Below are 16,517 nucleotides of genomic sequence, written 5' to 3' on the forward strand. Positions count from 1 at the left end.
AAAAAAGAAGTGGATGTGGCACATGGTCTAACTGAGTGCAGCTATTTGGCACCTGTTCTCTAAAGAAAAATGACACAGTCCCAAGCCTGCAAAGTCTCTATGTCACAGCAGAAAGGGATGTAGATGTCCCTCCAACATCCCAGCCCAGGACACTTGTAAGGAACAGGAAATATCAGAGTGCCCTGCCTGTGGTAGGCAAAGGGAAACCAGCTGCATACTGTTGCATACTGTTGATTTTGGAAACAGTTGATACTGGAAACAGTTGCATACTGTTGATTTTCAGGGCTTATCTGGCAACATTAAACCTAAAAAGGGTAGCTGGGCCAAAGAGACCCCTTTTGGGAACCCCCTCAGCTGAAAAGTACCTGTTAATTCCAATGCAGTTTCTTCTAGGGCAAAGCTTTACCCAGCCCAAGTAAAGAAGACTTATTGTGACCTCATGAAGCTAAAATTCATCATCTGATCAAAGTAGATCATCTCAGTTATGAGCTGGGTCAAATTAAAGGTGACATGCTGGTCCATGTCAATTCTAATCAAGGCTGTGACAAGCCATCCTGGTGCTTGGCCGAGATGTCACCTTAATGCTTGTTCCACCCTGCCTTTGCAATAGCTTTAAGTGGATTTGGAGCTGACAGCAGCCCCTGGCCAGAGCTGTTCCTCTCCTTGCTGCATTCCCACCTTTCTTACCCTAGACAGCCGTCTCCGGTAGGTGCAGATGGCAAGTGCAGATTTTGTCCTACGCTTTCTAACGAGTCTTGTCAATGCCTTCCCAAATGATCCTTGGCTGCAGTTGTTTGCACTGCACTGAAAATCCTAGACCATAAGCTGTACCAGGTCTAACTCATTTGACACTCCCAAACTTTTCTAAGCACTGTGCTAGGCCACTTAATTGAGTAAAAACAGACCTGGCTGCCCCAGCTGTAAAATAACCCACAGGTCACCTAAAAACAGTGGCAAGTTTCAGCAGAGATCCCAAAAACATTAACATGCACCCAAGTGAGACTGTCTGTAATCTCCTCTGATGAAATAAATAACCTCCCTGACCTCTAGTCTAGGTGATTAATTCAAGACCATAAGCAACTGCAATAATTTTTTATCTTATGCTGAATTTGTAAGCATATCCTAGGAAAGATCAGGGCCTTCTCATGCAATAACAAACACAGAAGCACAGGCAAAATCAAGTAACTTGTTTTGCCCTTGCACTTGTGAACAGCAGCGGAACAAATCCTGAGAAGGAGACAGATGACAAAAAGCATAAGGAATTACTATGATGGGGAAAGGTAACAAAGCATAGCTGAGGAGAACTGGAGAGAATGAGTTTGGGTCTTTACAGAATGGTTCTGATCAGGCTCCAGGGATGAGAATTTCCTGCCCTTCAGTCCTTATGGCTGTGGCACCCTCACCTTTTCCAGCACTCAGCTTTCCAGCCACTCTTCCCCACACCTGGGGCACTGCCTGGGGTCGTTGTGAGCTGTGGGTCAGAGCCTGACAGGGCAGGGGTGGGAACCCAGCTTGTGCAGGTGTTCATGTCCCTGGTATCAGGGATGCTCATGGGACATTGAATGGATCTTGGTTTTCAACATGCTCAGGAGGTGACAGGACCAAACCTCATGGGCTAAGACAGTTTAATATCTGGGTGATATGGTTTAGGGGTTGCAGTGATAGTGTTGGATTGACAGATGGATTTGATGATCTTCAAGTCTCTTCCAACCTTGATGATTCCATGAATAGAGGAAAACAAAACAAAACCAAACAAGTGATGCAAAATACCACAATGGCTCACTACCTGATGCCTGACCAGTGGAGGAGGAGCAGGAGCTTGCAGTTGTGCTGCTGAGCAGACATTAGGAGTGGGCTATCCCCAGCAGGGCCAGCTGTCCTGGCTGTGTCCCCTTCCCAGCATCCTGCATCCCCCAGCCTGCTCACTGGTGCTAGGGTGAGGAGCAGAAAAGGCCTTGGCACTGTGCACTCAGAGCCCAGCTGTGGCTCAAACACCGTTCTGGTCACAAATTCAATACAGGGCACCACACAAAGTTAACTTGATTGCTGGGGTTGAGAGAAACGAAGGTTTTGCTCTAAGGCTGTGGGAGGAATCCCCTTAGTTATGGTGAGCAAACACTCACCCCCCACTGCTCCCTGGGAGTTCATATGTTAATGACTACTAGAAAGTTCTTTGTTCCTCCTGTTGTTACTGGTTTATATTTGCCACATTGATTTTAATATTCCTAACCCCAGTTCCCGATTGGTATCCTGTCCTCAGACTACACCCCTAACCCATCCTATATACATATTATTTATATATATATATATATATATATATATATATATATATATCACTGATCCTACCCTGACTCTTGCCCTTTTAGTGTGCCCCATATTCACTGTCTCTGCTGTTTGTTGCCTTCACTATTAAAACTATATTTTATTTTTAGGTCACTAAATCGTGCCCATCTCTTTATTTACCTGCCACATGGACTTTCTCTGAATAGTCCTGAGGTGACACCCGGCAATACCATCCATGCCCGGGTTGCCACATTGATCCCATCCCAAACCAACCCACATGCTCTGTGTGCTGGTGCCCTCAGGAGACACCAGGCACAAGCACAGCACCAGCCTAGGGATACCCCAGCAGGCCTGGTCACATTCTGTCCCATAACCTGCCCTCAGCTTCACGGGAAGCTGGGACAGGGCAGACACAAGAGCACAGCCTGCCTGGACCTGCCTGATGCTGGGGCAGCTGGGGATCAGCTCTCACCCTCCCTCCCTGGCAGCCCCCACCATGGGAGTCACCAAGCAGCCAGGCAGTTTGAGGAGATGCAGATCTGCTGCCATGCTGCCATGTGCCTCTGCCCAGAGGGCAGGGAGCACAGGGAGGAGGAGGAGGAGTGAGTGGCAAAGCAGCAATCCAGTGCTCTGCATGGGGGCTTGTGGAGGAAGGACTAACAACTGCCAGGCCATCACTCGTTGTCCTTTGTCACTTTGTCCTCACAGGCAGCAACTCATCTGCCGCCCCATCTGGGAACTGCTGCTGTGCCTCTTCTTGCAGACTCCACTGACAATTCAGAGCTTGTCAGCCCCAGCACCTCCAGTAGCTGGGGTCCAGAGAGGTCTCTGACATTTCACCAATAACACATCTTTGCACAGCGATTCAACACACTACTGTCCCCTGGTTTGGAAAATATCATTTGTGTTTCACATGAAGCAATTGAAAAAAAAATTTTTTTTGCATCTAACTCCAGCAGCAACACCCAGGCTGTCCCACAGTGCCCAAAGGCAGCAACCTTTCCTGTCACCCTGGGACAGAAAGGCAACAGTGTGCACAAAACTCACACCAAAACCGCCACATGTGCCCCAGGTGTGTGCCAGCTCACACTGCCAGGGGCAGCAGCCCCTGCCCTGCCAGCGCCGGGGCTGTCCCATGACTCAGCAGCCTCTCCCCAGCCCGAGCCACACAGGATCCAGCCCTGCTCAGGACACGAACAGCACTCACAGACACCACACAGCCCAACGTGGCTCTCCCACAGCTCCACGGCAGTCAAGAGGACGAGCACTGCCAGCCTGGGCCAATTCAGAACAATGGTGGCTGAGAAAGCCCCACGGGCAGCCAAAATGCACCACAGGACCAGGCAGTGCCAGCACCCCGACCCACCACAAAGCCATTCTGCTCATCAGCACTGGGAGATCCCACATTCATTTCCCAGCTTCTTTTTCACCATGTTCTTTGGAAAAGACTGCCAGTTCCTGGGGCACAGACCATCACTTTCTGTACAGAGCCAAGCCCTGTATGGCTCTGATCACAGTAATAAAGTCTGCAGTAGAAATAATACAAACACAGAATTCCATCAACTCCAAACGAGAGTAAGAGAGTCAAATACATTCTTAGAAATCTATTAGCAGCTTGTAAGTATAAAGCAACATTTATGTAAGCTAGCCTATAATCCCATTACCATCAATAGTATTTTAAATTTACAACAGAGCCTGAGGCTTGAGAATGGAAAGTGTGCCAAGATGTTATAATAAGATTTGAGGAGGGAAAAGAGCCTTATTTTTACTACTACTACTATCACAAAAAAAAAAAAAAAAAAAAAATCAATCTTCTGCAATCCCAGGGTAAATACCAAAAATAACAGATATCTTTCAACATAAAGTTTCCTTGATATTTCATCTCAGAATATGTTAGCACATGTAATTGGACTGAGTCCTGGAATCATTGCATCAGGCTGGCTGTACGTTGGGTAATAACCCACAAAACAAATTACAAAGCAAAAGAGAGTCAAGGCTCTGAATCAGCTGTGAGACAGTCATGGAAACAGCAGAAAATATGGCTGGAAGGACTGTGTCCAGTCCACCCTCTGCAAGGCCTCTAACCCAAACTATTCATAACAGATACTTCTCAAATATTTGTCTCACCAAAGAATGAAATTCTGCTATGCTCTGCAAGAAAAGGAGGGCAGCACGACCTAAAGGAGCCATGCTGGCTCCTTTAACCTTTCCCCTGACCTGACAGAGGCTCTAACTCTGCAGCAGTAGGTAGGGAAGTAAACCTGTTCTGACAAGAAAAGAGAAAAGTGGTTGGAATTGACATAAATTTCTTGCCTAAAGGAATGAAAAGGGCACCCAGGACAGCAGCACAGCTGAAAATATATTCTAAAGCTCTCAAAATACAACAGAAGGGAAATAAAGATGTTGGAAAGCTACAGTCAGGCTAGATGACAGAGAAAGCATAAAAGAAACTTCTTTTGCCCTAAAAACATATCATTCATTTCAACAGCACTAGCTAAATTTTAAAGAGTTTTTCCATGTTGCTGAAATGCTGCCTGCATAACTTGCCACTGATTTGATCCAGAGACCATTTAAGTTAATCAAGACCCTTTCTTCCAGCTTTGTAGGAATCTGGATTGTAAGGCAAGCAAAACTACTTGAATCTTTACAGTCTCATCCCTTTCTTCTGCTTCAGGAAAATTACATGGCTTTATAATTTTTAGGTTTGGGGCTTTTTTTTCTCCATTATTCATTAGGCTCTTCTCCACTGACAAATTTCAAAAGACATGTGTTTAAGGCTAAGAAAGATGCTGTAATGGGGTTCCTACAGATCCTAAGGAAACCTTAAGAAACAAATCTACTTTATTTTAGAGGGGTCTACCTCTTCTACTCCAGCTATTTATATTTCCAGATCCACAAAAAACAGTCACTTAGTATCTCTCCAATCAAAAATTCTCTATTCATTTCAAGTATGATTCTCTCTGTGTAATTCAAACCACAAAGACATTGATGAGACTATTAAATATTGCAATAAAACCAGACACACTTGCTGTATTTTGTATTTTGTTTGGTAACAGCTGTTCCAATCACCTAAGTGGGGTGATCAGGAAGTGTGAGCAGGCTTAAATGCAGCCATTGCACTGGTGTGAAAAACACACTGCTGTAAGCTATTACTTTTGGACAAGTCAACTCTAAAAACCCTCTTTGGCCATGCAACTGCACGTCTGCAATGTACACACACCTGGGATTCAGATTAGAAAGAAGCAGTTCCATTTAGGAAAGCACAGACTGCAATTCTATAATAGCAGAAAAGTCCTCTCATATGTTTGTAAGCAAACATTAAAACAGAAAACAGAAAAAAAACCAGAAAAACCCAGAACAAACAGAACTAGGACCATTCTTCAGTAATGGCAGACACCAGCTAGTTACCTAATTAATGTGGTTCAGTATTAACACAAACTGCTTCTTCTCAAAGATCTGACAGCTTGGTTAATGCAATTCCTGATGCTGTGCTGCTCCTTGCCTCACAACCACTGTATTTCTGCGTAGTAGCATAAACACAGTGTTCCATTTTTAGAAAGAGTTTGCCTGGGAGAAGGTTTGAGACTAACACAAGCTGAGGGCTCACATTGGCCTGTGACACAAGACTGAAATAGCGAGGTCTCTGATATTTCACCAATAACACATCTTTGCCCAGCGATTCAACACACTACTGTCCCCTGGTTTAGAAAATATCATTTGTGTTTCACACGAAGCAATTGAAAAAAAAAAAAAAAAGAGATTTTTTACATCTAACTTTCTCTGAAACAAGTAGCCATGCTGAATGAAGAAATAAACTGCAAACCTAAATTTCAGACAAACAAGTTGGAAGTATTTTGCCTAAGTAGCCTGGCCAGTCACAAATATGTTGTGTGGAATAGCCAAGAATAGAATCATAATCTCGTATGTCCAAGTCTGAGCAGCTGCAATTAAATCTTCTTACCCTGATTTTAATAAGCTTGCAGACATGCAGGGAAGTGGATTCATGGAATGCAGGCATTCAAAACCTTTTGGAAATATGAAATGCTTTCATGGTACAGTCTCTATATTGTACAGAGGTTATGGGAACCATTTAAAACATTCAGTTAACCACGTCTGACTCTTTCTCAGATTCCATCTCCCTTTCACACTGGCAGACAGAAGGTAAACTTAAATATTGCCATGAAATTCAGCGTCTGATCTGCCAGTGAAATTGCCACAGTTTGCCATTTCATTCCACACCATACTTTCTTAGAAACAGGGACTAAATATGGGATTAACAGAAACCTCTTCCAACTCTCTTAGTTGTTAATTCATGGAAAGTTAGGATATCTTTTCAAAAGCAAGCAGGAAGGCCAAGAGAATCCTATGGAAAAAAAACAATCCAACTTAATTCTTTTCCTAAATTGTAGCTTCTATTCAAGTGTGTTCAGCAAAGAAAACATTTACTATCAAAACTGGGGAAATGACATCACAATGACATTAAATTTAAGAAATCTTGGAAATAGGTATGAACACTATGAATTTTTTAAGTTTTGGAGTCAGTTTAAAAGTTTACTTTGATCATTGACTGGTGCTAAGCCTTGCATTTTAAAAGCAATTCTTTACCTTGGGAAAAAAAATCCAGAAAATTATAAAAGCTAAATGCAATCTCCAAAATTTCAGTACAATATCTGTGCTTTTACAGACACATCCTATTGAAAAAAAGTGATAAAGTATCACTTTCTTGTGCTATAAATCAACTCAGCCAAACTACCCATGGCTGTTTTTTTAGCAGTTTCCTTTTATCTTGGCTAAAAGCTCCTGTTACTTGCCGAAGACAATTAGCTTTATTTGGAAATCCTTTAGCTCCAGATAAGGGCACAATCAGTTCCTCTAGTACAGCTTAGAAAACCTATTTGCTAAAAGCCTGCAATTATTTGAAGAACATTACCAACTTGGAGAGAAACACAGAACCATTTGCCATCAATCTGAAACTGAAAGGAGCTGCCACGGACCCCAGATTCTTTCCTAATAAGTGGAATGAGAGCAGCAGATATGTGTCAGTCTGGTGCACCTATTAATAGTAATACTCAGGAGGGTTTGTGCCATGCCCAAGTGGATGCAAATATCACAGAAACCACTCAGCACTCTTTATCCTGGAGCTGGTAAAGATGAGGGAATGGATTTGATTGTAAATCACCTGAAATAATTCTGCAGCCTATACATACCTGCTAGGATGCATAACCAGGTGATATGAAAGTACAGTGATTTAACAGTATTATTACTCACCAATCTTTCTAAATTCAACACAAAAAACAAATAGTTTTGTTAACACTGACAATAACATAAAGGAAACAGATTCTGCTGAAATAAAAATAAAATCAGAATAACCTTTTCTAAGGCAGTGCCCAGCCCACACATGCTAAATATTGTTATGAAAGTAACAGAACTGGGCTCTAGCTTGGCATTCCTGATCTAACAGTGGCCATAGCTATGTACTTCCACAGAGGTGATACAGAGATGAGCTACCAAATGGTAACTGACAGGGCTTTAGCTGAAGAGGATCAGACTGGACACCAGGAAAACAGGAATTCTTTAGGAGAGCAGCCCAGCACTGCATTCAGCAGAGCCACACAGGGCCTGCTCCAGGGCTGATGAGAGCCCCACTTCCAAAGCATTTGGCTATCCTTACTGTGTCCTGTTACACTCATATCCACTGGGTTGTTTCTCTTTTACTGCTTCAAGACAGTTTCTATAAGAGCAGATTTTCTCTACACACATTCTGGGGAACTACTGCTCATCACAGCCAGCATCAAGATGTCATTAAATTTCTATAATAAATCTTTCCCCGTACAATTTAATTTAAAGGAAATGTTCTATCTCATCAAGCAAAATTTAAAATGGAGTATAATATAGAATTTTAAATGGCAATGCAGAGTATTCTTCTAATATCCCCACCTAACACTCAAAAACCCTGAAGAATCAACAGCTGCAATATGATAAAAAGCTTCACTGAGTGCACATATGCTTTGGCAGGTAAATAATTTACTGATGTCAATAGAAAATGACAAATTGAGGACAAGCTGGGGAGGAAATAACATATTTGAAAATATACAAATCATGTAAATTGCTTTATATTTATTAGCCTTGTAGGTAATATGGTTACTATAACTGCATGTATTTCCTCATTCCAAAAATACTTGAGTGTTCCCTTGATCCATATGCTCTGAGCATGTCAGTAACTCTACCTACTGCTCCTGTAAAATGAAAATAGAGGAAAACTGCTCAGTACTTCCTAAACTCTTCCAGAAGTGGAACTTTAACCCTGTCACACTAATGTGCTAATGTGATAAAGTCAATTAGTTTAGACTTTAAGATGACATTTCAAAAATTAGACTATTCAGTATTTTATATACTTTGGTCTTTGCAATTGAAGGGAAACAAGAAAGTTAGGTAAAAAAAAATTTTCTTCTTTCATAAAAAAAAAAAAATACAGGATCAGAGAACTGTTTGCTGACAGAACTGTCAGCAAACTTTTCACATACCATATAGTTTTCTAAAATAAAGCTTGAAACCATCTATTTTCTCAAAATGGATTGTTTTCTCACCCAATTCCCAGAGTAAGGAATCCTATATCCCACTGTATTTATGACAAATCACAGGCCCACTTAGTATAAAAATGGTTATGGCTCTCAGTAATGTAAAACTTTCACTGGCAATCTCTCAATTTGAACCACGAATGGATATTTGAGCCTGCACTGGAAAAAGAATTTCAGTTTCTTCTCGTGTAAAATACACTATAGCTTTGGAAAAATTGTCAGATATTTTGGTTGGGGCTTTTGTGGGGGGGTGGGGTTTATATACGTAGAGTGGAAATAATCTTTATGTTCAGATTTGTACAATTCTTAGCACAGTGTCACCTAATTCACAGCCTGGGCTTAAAAACTATACAGCAATGCAAGAAACAAATAACAAGCCATACATCACTATGGAAAATTCAGTATATCCAGCACCTCACCTGGCTAGAGGTGAGAGCCTGGAACTGGAAGCCACGCAGGCATATCAGCAGAACACTGCACTGTGTCTAGCAAGCCCAAGATCCCCACAGGGATCACCAGCTGCAGCACAGCCCTGCACCAGCCTGCCCATGCAGCTGCCAGGGGCTCACATCCCACTGGCTCATTGCCTGGAAGGTCAGGTCTGCCTGCAGAAAACTCCCTGGGAGCACCCACAGATATTCAGAGCAGCACCAGCACAGAAGCCCCAGTTAAACATTCCTCATTCTTCACATGAGCAATGCAATCCAGGTCCACTTGTAAGCTACAGCTACTCCATTCTGCTTCTGCACAGCAAACCAGCCAGTATTCCCTAGAAATTCCCTAGAAAATCTGCACCACTCTGGCTGTTAAAAAGTAGAACAAAAGAACTGAACTTTGCACCATTACTATGCCAATTTTTCCAGAGCTTGAGATCACTGAAACTCAGAGGAGTAGGTCATACCTTTTTGAAGTGCTCCATGTATCATCTCAAAGGGAAAACAAAGACAAATTCCAAGACAAAAGGCTACATTAAATCATCTTTTGGGATATGAGAGAAATAAAAGGCATCACAGACACCTTTAGTTTCTTAACATCAAGTGCTAGGAATTCCAAGTCAGAATTCACACATTAAAAGAAAGCAAATCAGAGTTACATATGGAAACAGACTGCTACATTCTCCAAACAATATTCATTCTCTCTTGTGACAGCATGATAAGCAGAATGAATGCATTAAAGGAACTGCCAGATTTTTAGTCATAAAAAATAAGTGCCTTAGACATAATTGTGTGCTGTTTCATGGTATTATTGGATGTAAGTATAAGAACAAAACCAGACCCGTGCATTTCTTGATCCAACTTCCCAAAAAAACATTCACTGGCACAAAGGATGACTGTACTCTCCACTGCTGGTGTAATATCCCCCTCACAGAGATCCAGTGCTGGCTACAGACAAAAACTACAACTTTGGTGTGGTCACAAATCACCATCTGCTATTTAAATAAATATATTTATAAGTGCATCCAACAGTTGAGGGAGGGAAGAAGATTTCAGTCACATGGAAAGAGCTTGGTAGATAAATCCTGGAGATCTGGCACTTTCTACAATACAGGAAACTGCAGCAAAATCACTATTTCCTTCAATGTTTCTTAGCTGTTCCAAGATCACTGCTCACAAGGCAACTCTAAATGTCATACATTAAATGCCTTGCAAGCCACAGACCTGCCAGGATGAGATTTTTAACTGCAGAATTGAGTCAAATTAAGGTAGCTCAGTGGCAGTCAGGAAGAAGGAAATGCCAATTCTCACCTGTTGCTTTTAAAGAAGTCCATGAGAACAGAGAACAGCTAGCAGTTAGAGGGGCTCACTGCCTGCCAGAAATTGTAGTAACATGCATGCCTTCCCTCCCAATGTACAGGGACTTTCTGACTTCACCTTTCAAAGCCAGGCAGAAACTGCAGCAAAACTCAGAGCAGCTCACCCCCCCTAAAAAGCACAGCACTGCATTCTAAACAGAAATGCCTTCAGAGGGCTAATCTGGCATTCAAATGTTGGGCAGGACCCACTGTAAATAATATGTTTTATGTAAGCTTTAACCAAAACCATACCCTGTTTTCTGCACTCCCACAATCTTGGATTGCTTAGGTCACTGACACAAAATTGCAGCTTTCCTCAGCACAGTCAGCCCCATGGGTCAACTTGATTCCTTTGAAATATTATTAGCTATAGTTTCTGAAATTGTAACCCCATAACTGTCTTCCACAAAAATGTTTGAGAAGCTCCCTAGAATGAATCCAGGCTTTTTTATTTTCATTTTCTGTTGCTGGTTTTGTCTTCATTTATGAAGCTTTTCCTTCTTAATTTTACTGTGAAGGTAAAGAGGCTGAGAAAGAATTATTATAATGCATGATACTAGAACCAGGACCTATATTCTCACCTTAACTTTCATACACACACTTTCCACAGTACAGTATTTTCTAGAAGTCTCTAGATTTCTAGAAAATCTCAGCTCACCTTCAGAAATAGAGCCATAAGGCAGGAATGAAGTCTTACAAATTAGACTTCAGCCTGAGCCAGCTGCTTTCTGCTAGCATTATTCCCTTTATGACCATCTGTCCCACCTGCTAATGTATTTTCCCCTTCACCCAGCCTCTCCACTACAATGATTTGCCATTCTGGCTGACACACAAATATGAATGGAAGGGAACCTGACAGGAACCTGGACTAAATCCAGGTTTGTGCCACTCGGTATTTGGAGCTTTGGTAAGGCACCTGCTTGACTGCTGGTATAATTAAATCTGCCTTAAGCCTGTTTTAGTTTATACCAAGTTCACCTGTGACCCAAACACAAGAGTTTGTTGTCACTCTGCCTTCCTTCTGGACTGCCTCAATGAGTGAAAGACACAGTTCAGTTTGGCTACACAAGGGTCTCCTCTTGTACAGCAATTCTTGTTTGCAAATATCCCAGCACACTCTGCTGAATCAGTCTACTGAGATCACCCAACTGCTTATTGAAGGTGAATCCACAAAACAACTCTTGCACTCCAGACTTGTGATTTCTTGTGGTTTCAAAACTGGCTGCATGCCTGGTTTTGTCAGCATTTTTCAAATCAGATCTTCTGGCAGAAAAGTCATCCTGAATTTTCCTCCTTGGGCAGAACTGCCAGCAGAAATGAGGAAGAGAAGAACTGGGAAGGGCTGAGAATGAGGAAATAGAAATTAAATGGCATGTTGCTACACAGTGAAATTCTGTAGTCATGGACTCTCAAGAATTCCTTGCTGTTTTCAATGAGACCAACATCAGAATAAACCTTATCAAAGAGTCCGATATATTTACTGCAGCATTAATTTTTTGTATCTGTTTAAAGCCTGACAACTGAAGGGGAAATAATTATTTAAGCATCATTCAGAAGACTGCACAGCTGTGGCACTCCCCAAAAAAGTCAGGAAGAACACAACACTTACAAAGCATATCATTCTAATTTCATCTCATGTAGTGCTGACAATAGTCAGAAATAACAGGAACGGAACTGCTGAAAAAGCATGAGTTTTTCTGAGTACTACTTTCATATTTCTGCAAAATACAGATAAGGCTTTTATAAAGACTGTAAATCGGGCAATGAGAGAGAAGAAGAATTACAGATGTGTGACACAAAGAATAAAGGCAAAAGATGTATAAAAGGCAGGAAAAAAAAGAAAATCAGGACAGATGTAGAATTCAAAGGAGCACATGCTGACAGGCTCTGCACTTTCAACAGAAAACTGGAAGCTGACATCTGTATCCATGCAGTTTTTAAATGAGCTCTTAGTTACCAGCACTGCATTCAGGAAAGAGGCAGAGGAAAGAGTGGTATCTTAACTGAGCTCACTTCTAAGCATAAGATTAAAATAAAAAGAGAGGGATGCAATTTCACGTCAGCTCCTGGCAGCTGCTCAGCATTCCTGGCTACCACAGCCCTGTTTGCTGTGGAGTGCTGATAATGTTCCAGAGCTGCAGTGCTTTGGAGCCCTTCTGTGATCCTCAGCTCTGCAACTCTGGGACCCAACAGAGAAAAAAAAACCTTTTTCTGAAGGGCATTCACACATACCTTGAAAGATTCAGTCATTTGCTTTCCTGATTCTCCCGAACATCCTCCTCCCGTGCACTCATTCTGGCAGCCCTAGAAAAAAACAAAACCAGAGCAAATCAAATTCAGTGCACATTGCAGGAAAGCTGATACACATTCAGTTCATTCATTTCAGGGACAGATTGTATTGAATCATCAGAGCTTGCCATCAGCAAATATATTGGCAAGAACTTTATGGTGAGTTCTTAGCACAACTTTCCATTTTATTTTGTGCAGCTGCATTTCAGGCCTTCATATATGTAACATATATATACACACATAATATCCTAGATTAGAGTATCACTCTGTAGTGTAGAAGGTTATGGACAACATCACAAGTTTTTCAATCAGAGCTGAATAAATAAATTGGGTTTTTACTCAATTCCATCAGAGCCAAGTTTCTCTACTAAAGTCCCTAACAAGTTTGCTTTTGCCTTTTTTAAGAGAAAGCTCAGGCAGAATGGAAGAAAAAAAGAAAGAACTGGTTTTGTTAAATCCTTCATTAAACAAAGACAGTAATAAGGAATGCTCACCTATATGAATGAATAATGAGAATATTTTGCATTATCTGCAATGTCAAACTTCAGGCTTCTGCAAAGGAACTGGGAGGGCAAAGAAGAAAAAAAAAAAAAGGATTGCTAGTTCCAGGCATCCTTCTGTTCAACAACAGAGGGCTAACAGACAGGGGGAAGCCATCTACCTAAAAACAAGATTCCCAGTTCCCACAGCATCACATCAGCATCTCTGTGGGCCCTCCTGCAGTACCTGTGCCATCCCTGCCAGTTACACCCAACAGCATAGAACAAAGGAACAAAGACAGCCCTAACAGGGCTCCTGGTTTCCCAGCAGCCCTTAAGAAGGAGCTGAAAAGGTGAAGAGGGTGCAGAGGCTTGGAGAGGGAAGAAGGAATCAGCAGCAAGAGCTTGGGGTGATGGGCCATGAAAGAGGATGGCTGGGGTGATGGCATTAGGGAGCACAGCTGGAAGGATGGAGAGGACTTGGTGGCTGTCTCTCAGCCTTGCTGCATCTCAGGTGGGAGCTCCCAGTCCAGATGGGAAAGCCCCAGATCAAAGGTACAATGCCCTGATGAAAAGGTGCAGAGAAAACCTTTTGTGGTCAGCCTATGAGATCCCAGGGGGCAGCCCTGGCTGGTGCAGGGGGATAGCAGTGTCAGGGACACAGCAGCCACCTGTCCTGCAGCAGCCATCAAAATGTGGGTTCACAGGCTTACACATAAGGCAAATAACATGATTTTTTCTGTTTTTTACAGATCTTGAGAATATAGTAAACATAGCAAAAAAAAAAAAAAAAGCAGTAAAGCAGTATTTTCAGTGGACCTTCCACAGATCACAGCCTTGCTACCAACAAAAAATAAAAGGCAAACTCTGAGCCACAGCAGATCTCACTTCCTCTCTCCTTCCCCCCAGGGAGCCCCCCACATCCCTCCTGCTGCCTCTTCTCAGCTCTAACCCTTCTGTTCCTCTTTTTTTGGTAGCTCTCCACAGCAAGGCAGGCAATTGTGGCTACAGGACCCTCCCTATGCACTAAAAGAGAATGTGCCAAGAGAGATCATAAATCTCTTTACAATGTCCTTCATTAAAAATATTTTTTATTTGCCTTAAAGCTTTATTTGCCAGAAAGACAAGACTTTGGCAGAATGTGCACTGGCATGCAGTGGCAGACCCAAGCAGGACTGAAGTGTTACCCAAAGCGAAGGACACTGTATAATAACAGCTCCTTGCTTTACCTGTAATTTTTCAAACACTTTCAAACCCACTGGTAAAATCCTAGAAAGCCTTCATGATACCATCAGTTGACAGCAATGAAGCATTCCACAGATTAATGGAGGCAGTTGATTTTTCTCTGCACTGCAATGAATTAGGATGGAGACCGTGCTGGTTACCAGCTAAGAGGATGAGAATTGCCAGCTCTGGAAGAAAAGTATCTCAGAGAGTTCCAGCTCCACTGCTGGCTTTTGTCTAATATCCACTATGCCAAGCTGGATTTGCTAACAATAATTACTGGTGACAGCAAATACTGACAAGTACTCAACCATTATGCTTCAGTTTCTTCCTGTTGCTGCTTCATGAAGTTGCCCTAAAGCAAGAGCAGGCATCAACACAGAGGACTGAAGCTGGATACAGCTTAATATTCTCTTTCATTATCTTTTTTAAAGATACCAAGATTGCAGGTGAATTTGAAGTACAGACCACCTAGAAGAACAGCCCCTGGGGGCTCCATCATGTTGCCCTTCAGTTCAAGATTACCACTGAACTCAGTGAAGTCAACAGCCCCATTTCTGGGCACATGCCATGGGGCCAGTCCTGTTCTCCGTGAAGTCATTATTTTTTACAGATTTAACTCATCTTTAAAGCAAGTAACTAACTGCCTTTGTTAACCACACCGAGATTAAATTGAGTTAATCCCTCAGCACTAGAAAGAAATACCACAATTACTTTCTAATTAATGGAGTCATATTTTAATGGATCTGTGGTCTACAAATCTGAAACATGTTGCTAAGTGCAATATGGAAAATTGCTCCCTGGTTTAGTGCCAATACTGCCAAGGGAGATATTCCAAGCATAAATTTGCCCTTTGTGTTTAATAGTGTGGTAGATTTAAAACTGCCCCCATTAAAACATTGATGTTATCCTAAAGATACACTTGAGCCACTGGGTCAACAGCTTCTCAAAAGTGACTCAAGACTGTCTCAGGCAGCTGTACAATTACACAAGCATGACATTATTTCCTATGTGGTGCTGTAGAGATACCAGTTTTTTCTCTATGGTACTTGTAACTGCTTTTTCTAAATAAGAAACAGAAGAGTATTTCAAAGTTTTCCTTCTAAAATACTGAAAACACACACTGATTTTAGCATTATGTAAAGCCTGTATGAGAATGAGGTGTAAAATCTTACAATAGATTAAACTTGGATAAAAAATGGGGTTTATATGTCATTTTATCACTGTGAGCTACTACTGAAATAAAGACCTGCTGAGCAGTAGTTCTGTTATTACTTTTACTGAAGACCTCAATGCTCTAATGACCATTACAAATCCCTTAGCACTGACAGAAATAATCCCAACACACTCAGCTGGGTAACAGTGCTCCCTCACATCAGCACATAGTTGTTACACAAGGCAGAGGTAAAGCCTCAGGTGGGTATTTGTGCATGTAACACTTACTGGCACTTTTGGCAAATCTTAGGCTTAACAGTTGTCACCTGCATTTTGGCTAGAGCTTTCCCAAACCTGGACATCCAGCTCCTGCACTTGGTCCTCAGGTTGCCTTAGACACACATACGTCCTACATCTCCTACCATCATGATGCTGCAGTCCATGCTCTCCCTGCTGGCTTTGGCACACCTCCTCTACTTCTCCTATGCAGTCAGATCACTCAGCCTTCTGCTACAAAAGCAGGCCCATCTCCTCCCTAAACTCCCCAGACTGCATGAGTGTGCCTTAGCTGTTCCTGTGCCTCACTGGGAGCTGGGGGCTTTTGAGACACTCAACAGAAGCATCAGCATCTTTGCTCCATTTTGGGACTGTCTGTTCTATGAACTGCAATTCCACCAGGTGCTTTGTCAAACTGCTATGCCTGGGGTTTAGCTACTC

General features: G+C 42.1%; 1 protein-coding gene across 2 annotated transcripts in view; it reads right to left on the reverse strand.

Annotated features, from left to right (window-relative positions):
- BCAT1 (branched chain amino acid transaminase 1) overlaps nt 1–16,517 on the reverse strand; it is a 60,705-nt gene that overhangs the window by 31,654 nt on the left and 12,534 nt on the right. For both annotated transcript variants that reach the window (XM_053942775.1, XM_053942776.1), the window contains exon 2: nt 12,886–12,957. In XM_053942775.1, coding sequence (XP_053798750.1) covers nt 12,886–12,957 — 72 coding nt within the window. The remainder of the gene's footprint in view (nt 1–12,885; nt 12,958–16,517) is intronic.

The sequence above is a fragment of the Vidua chalybeata genome, chromosome 5 (assembly GCF_026979565.1).
Source record: "Vidua chalybeata isolate OUT-0048 chromosome 5, bVidCha1 merged haplotype, whole genome shotgun sequence".
Classification (NCBI taxonomy): Eukaryota; Metazoa; Chordata; class Aves; order Passeriformes; family Viduidae; genus Vidua; species Vidua chalybeata.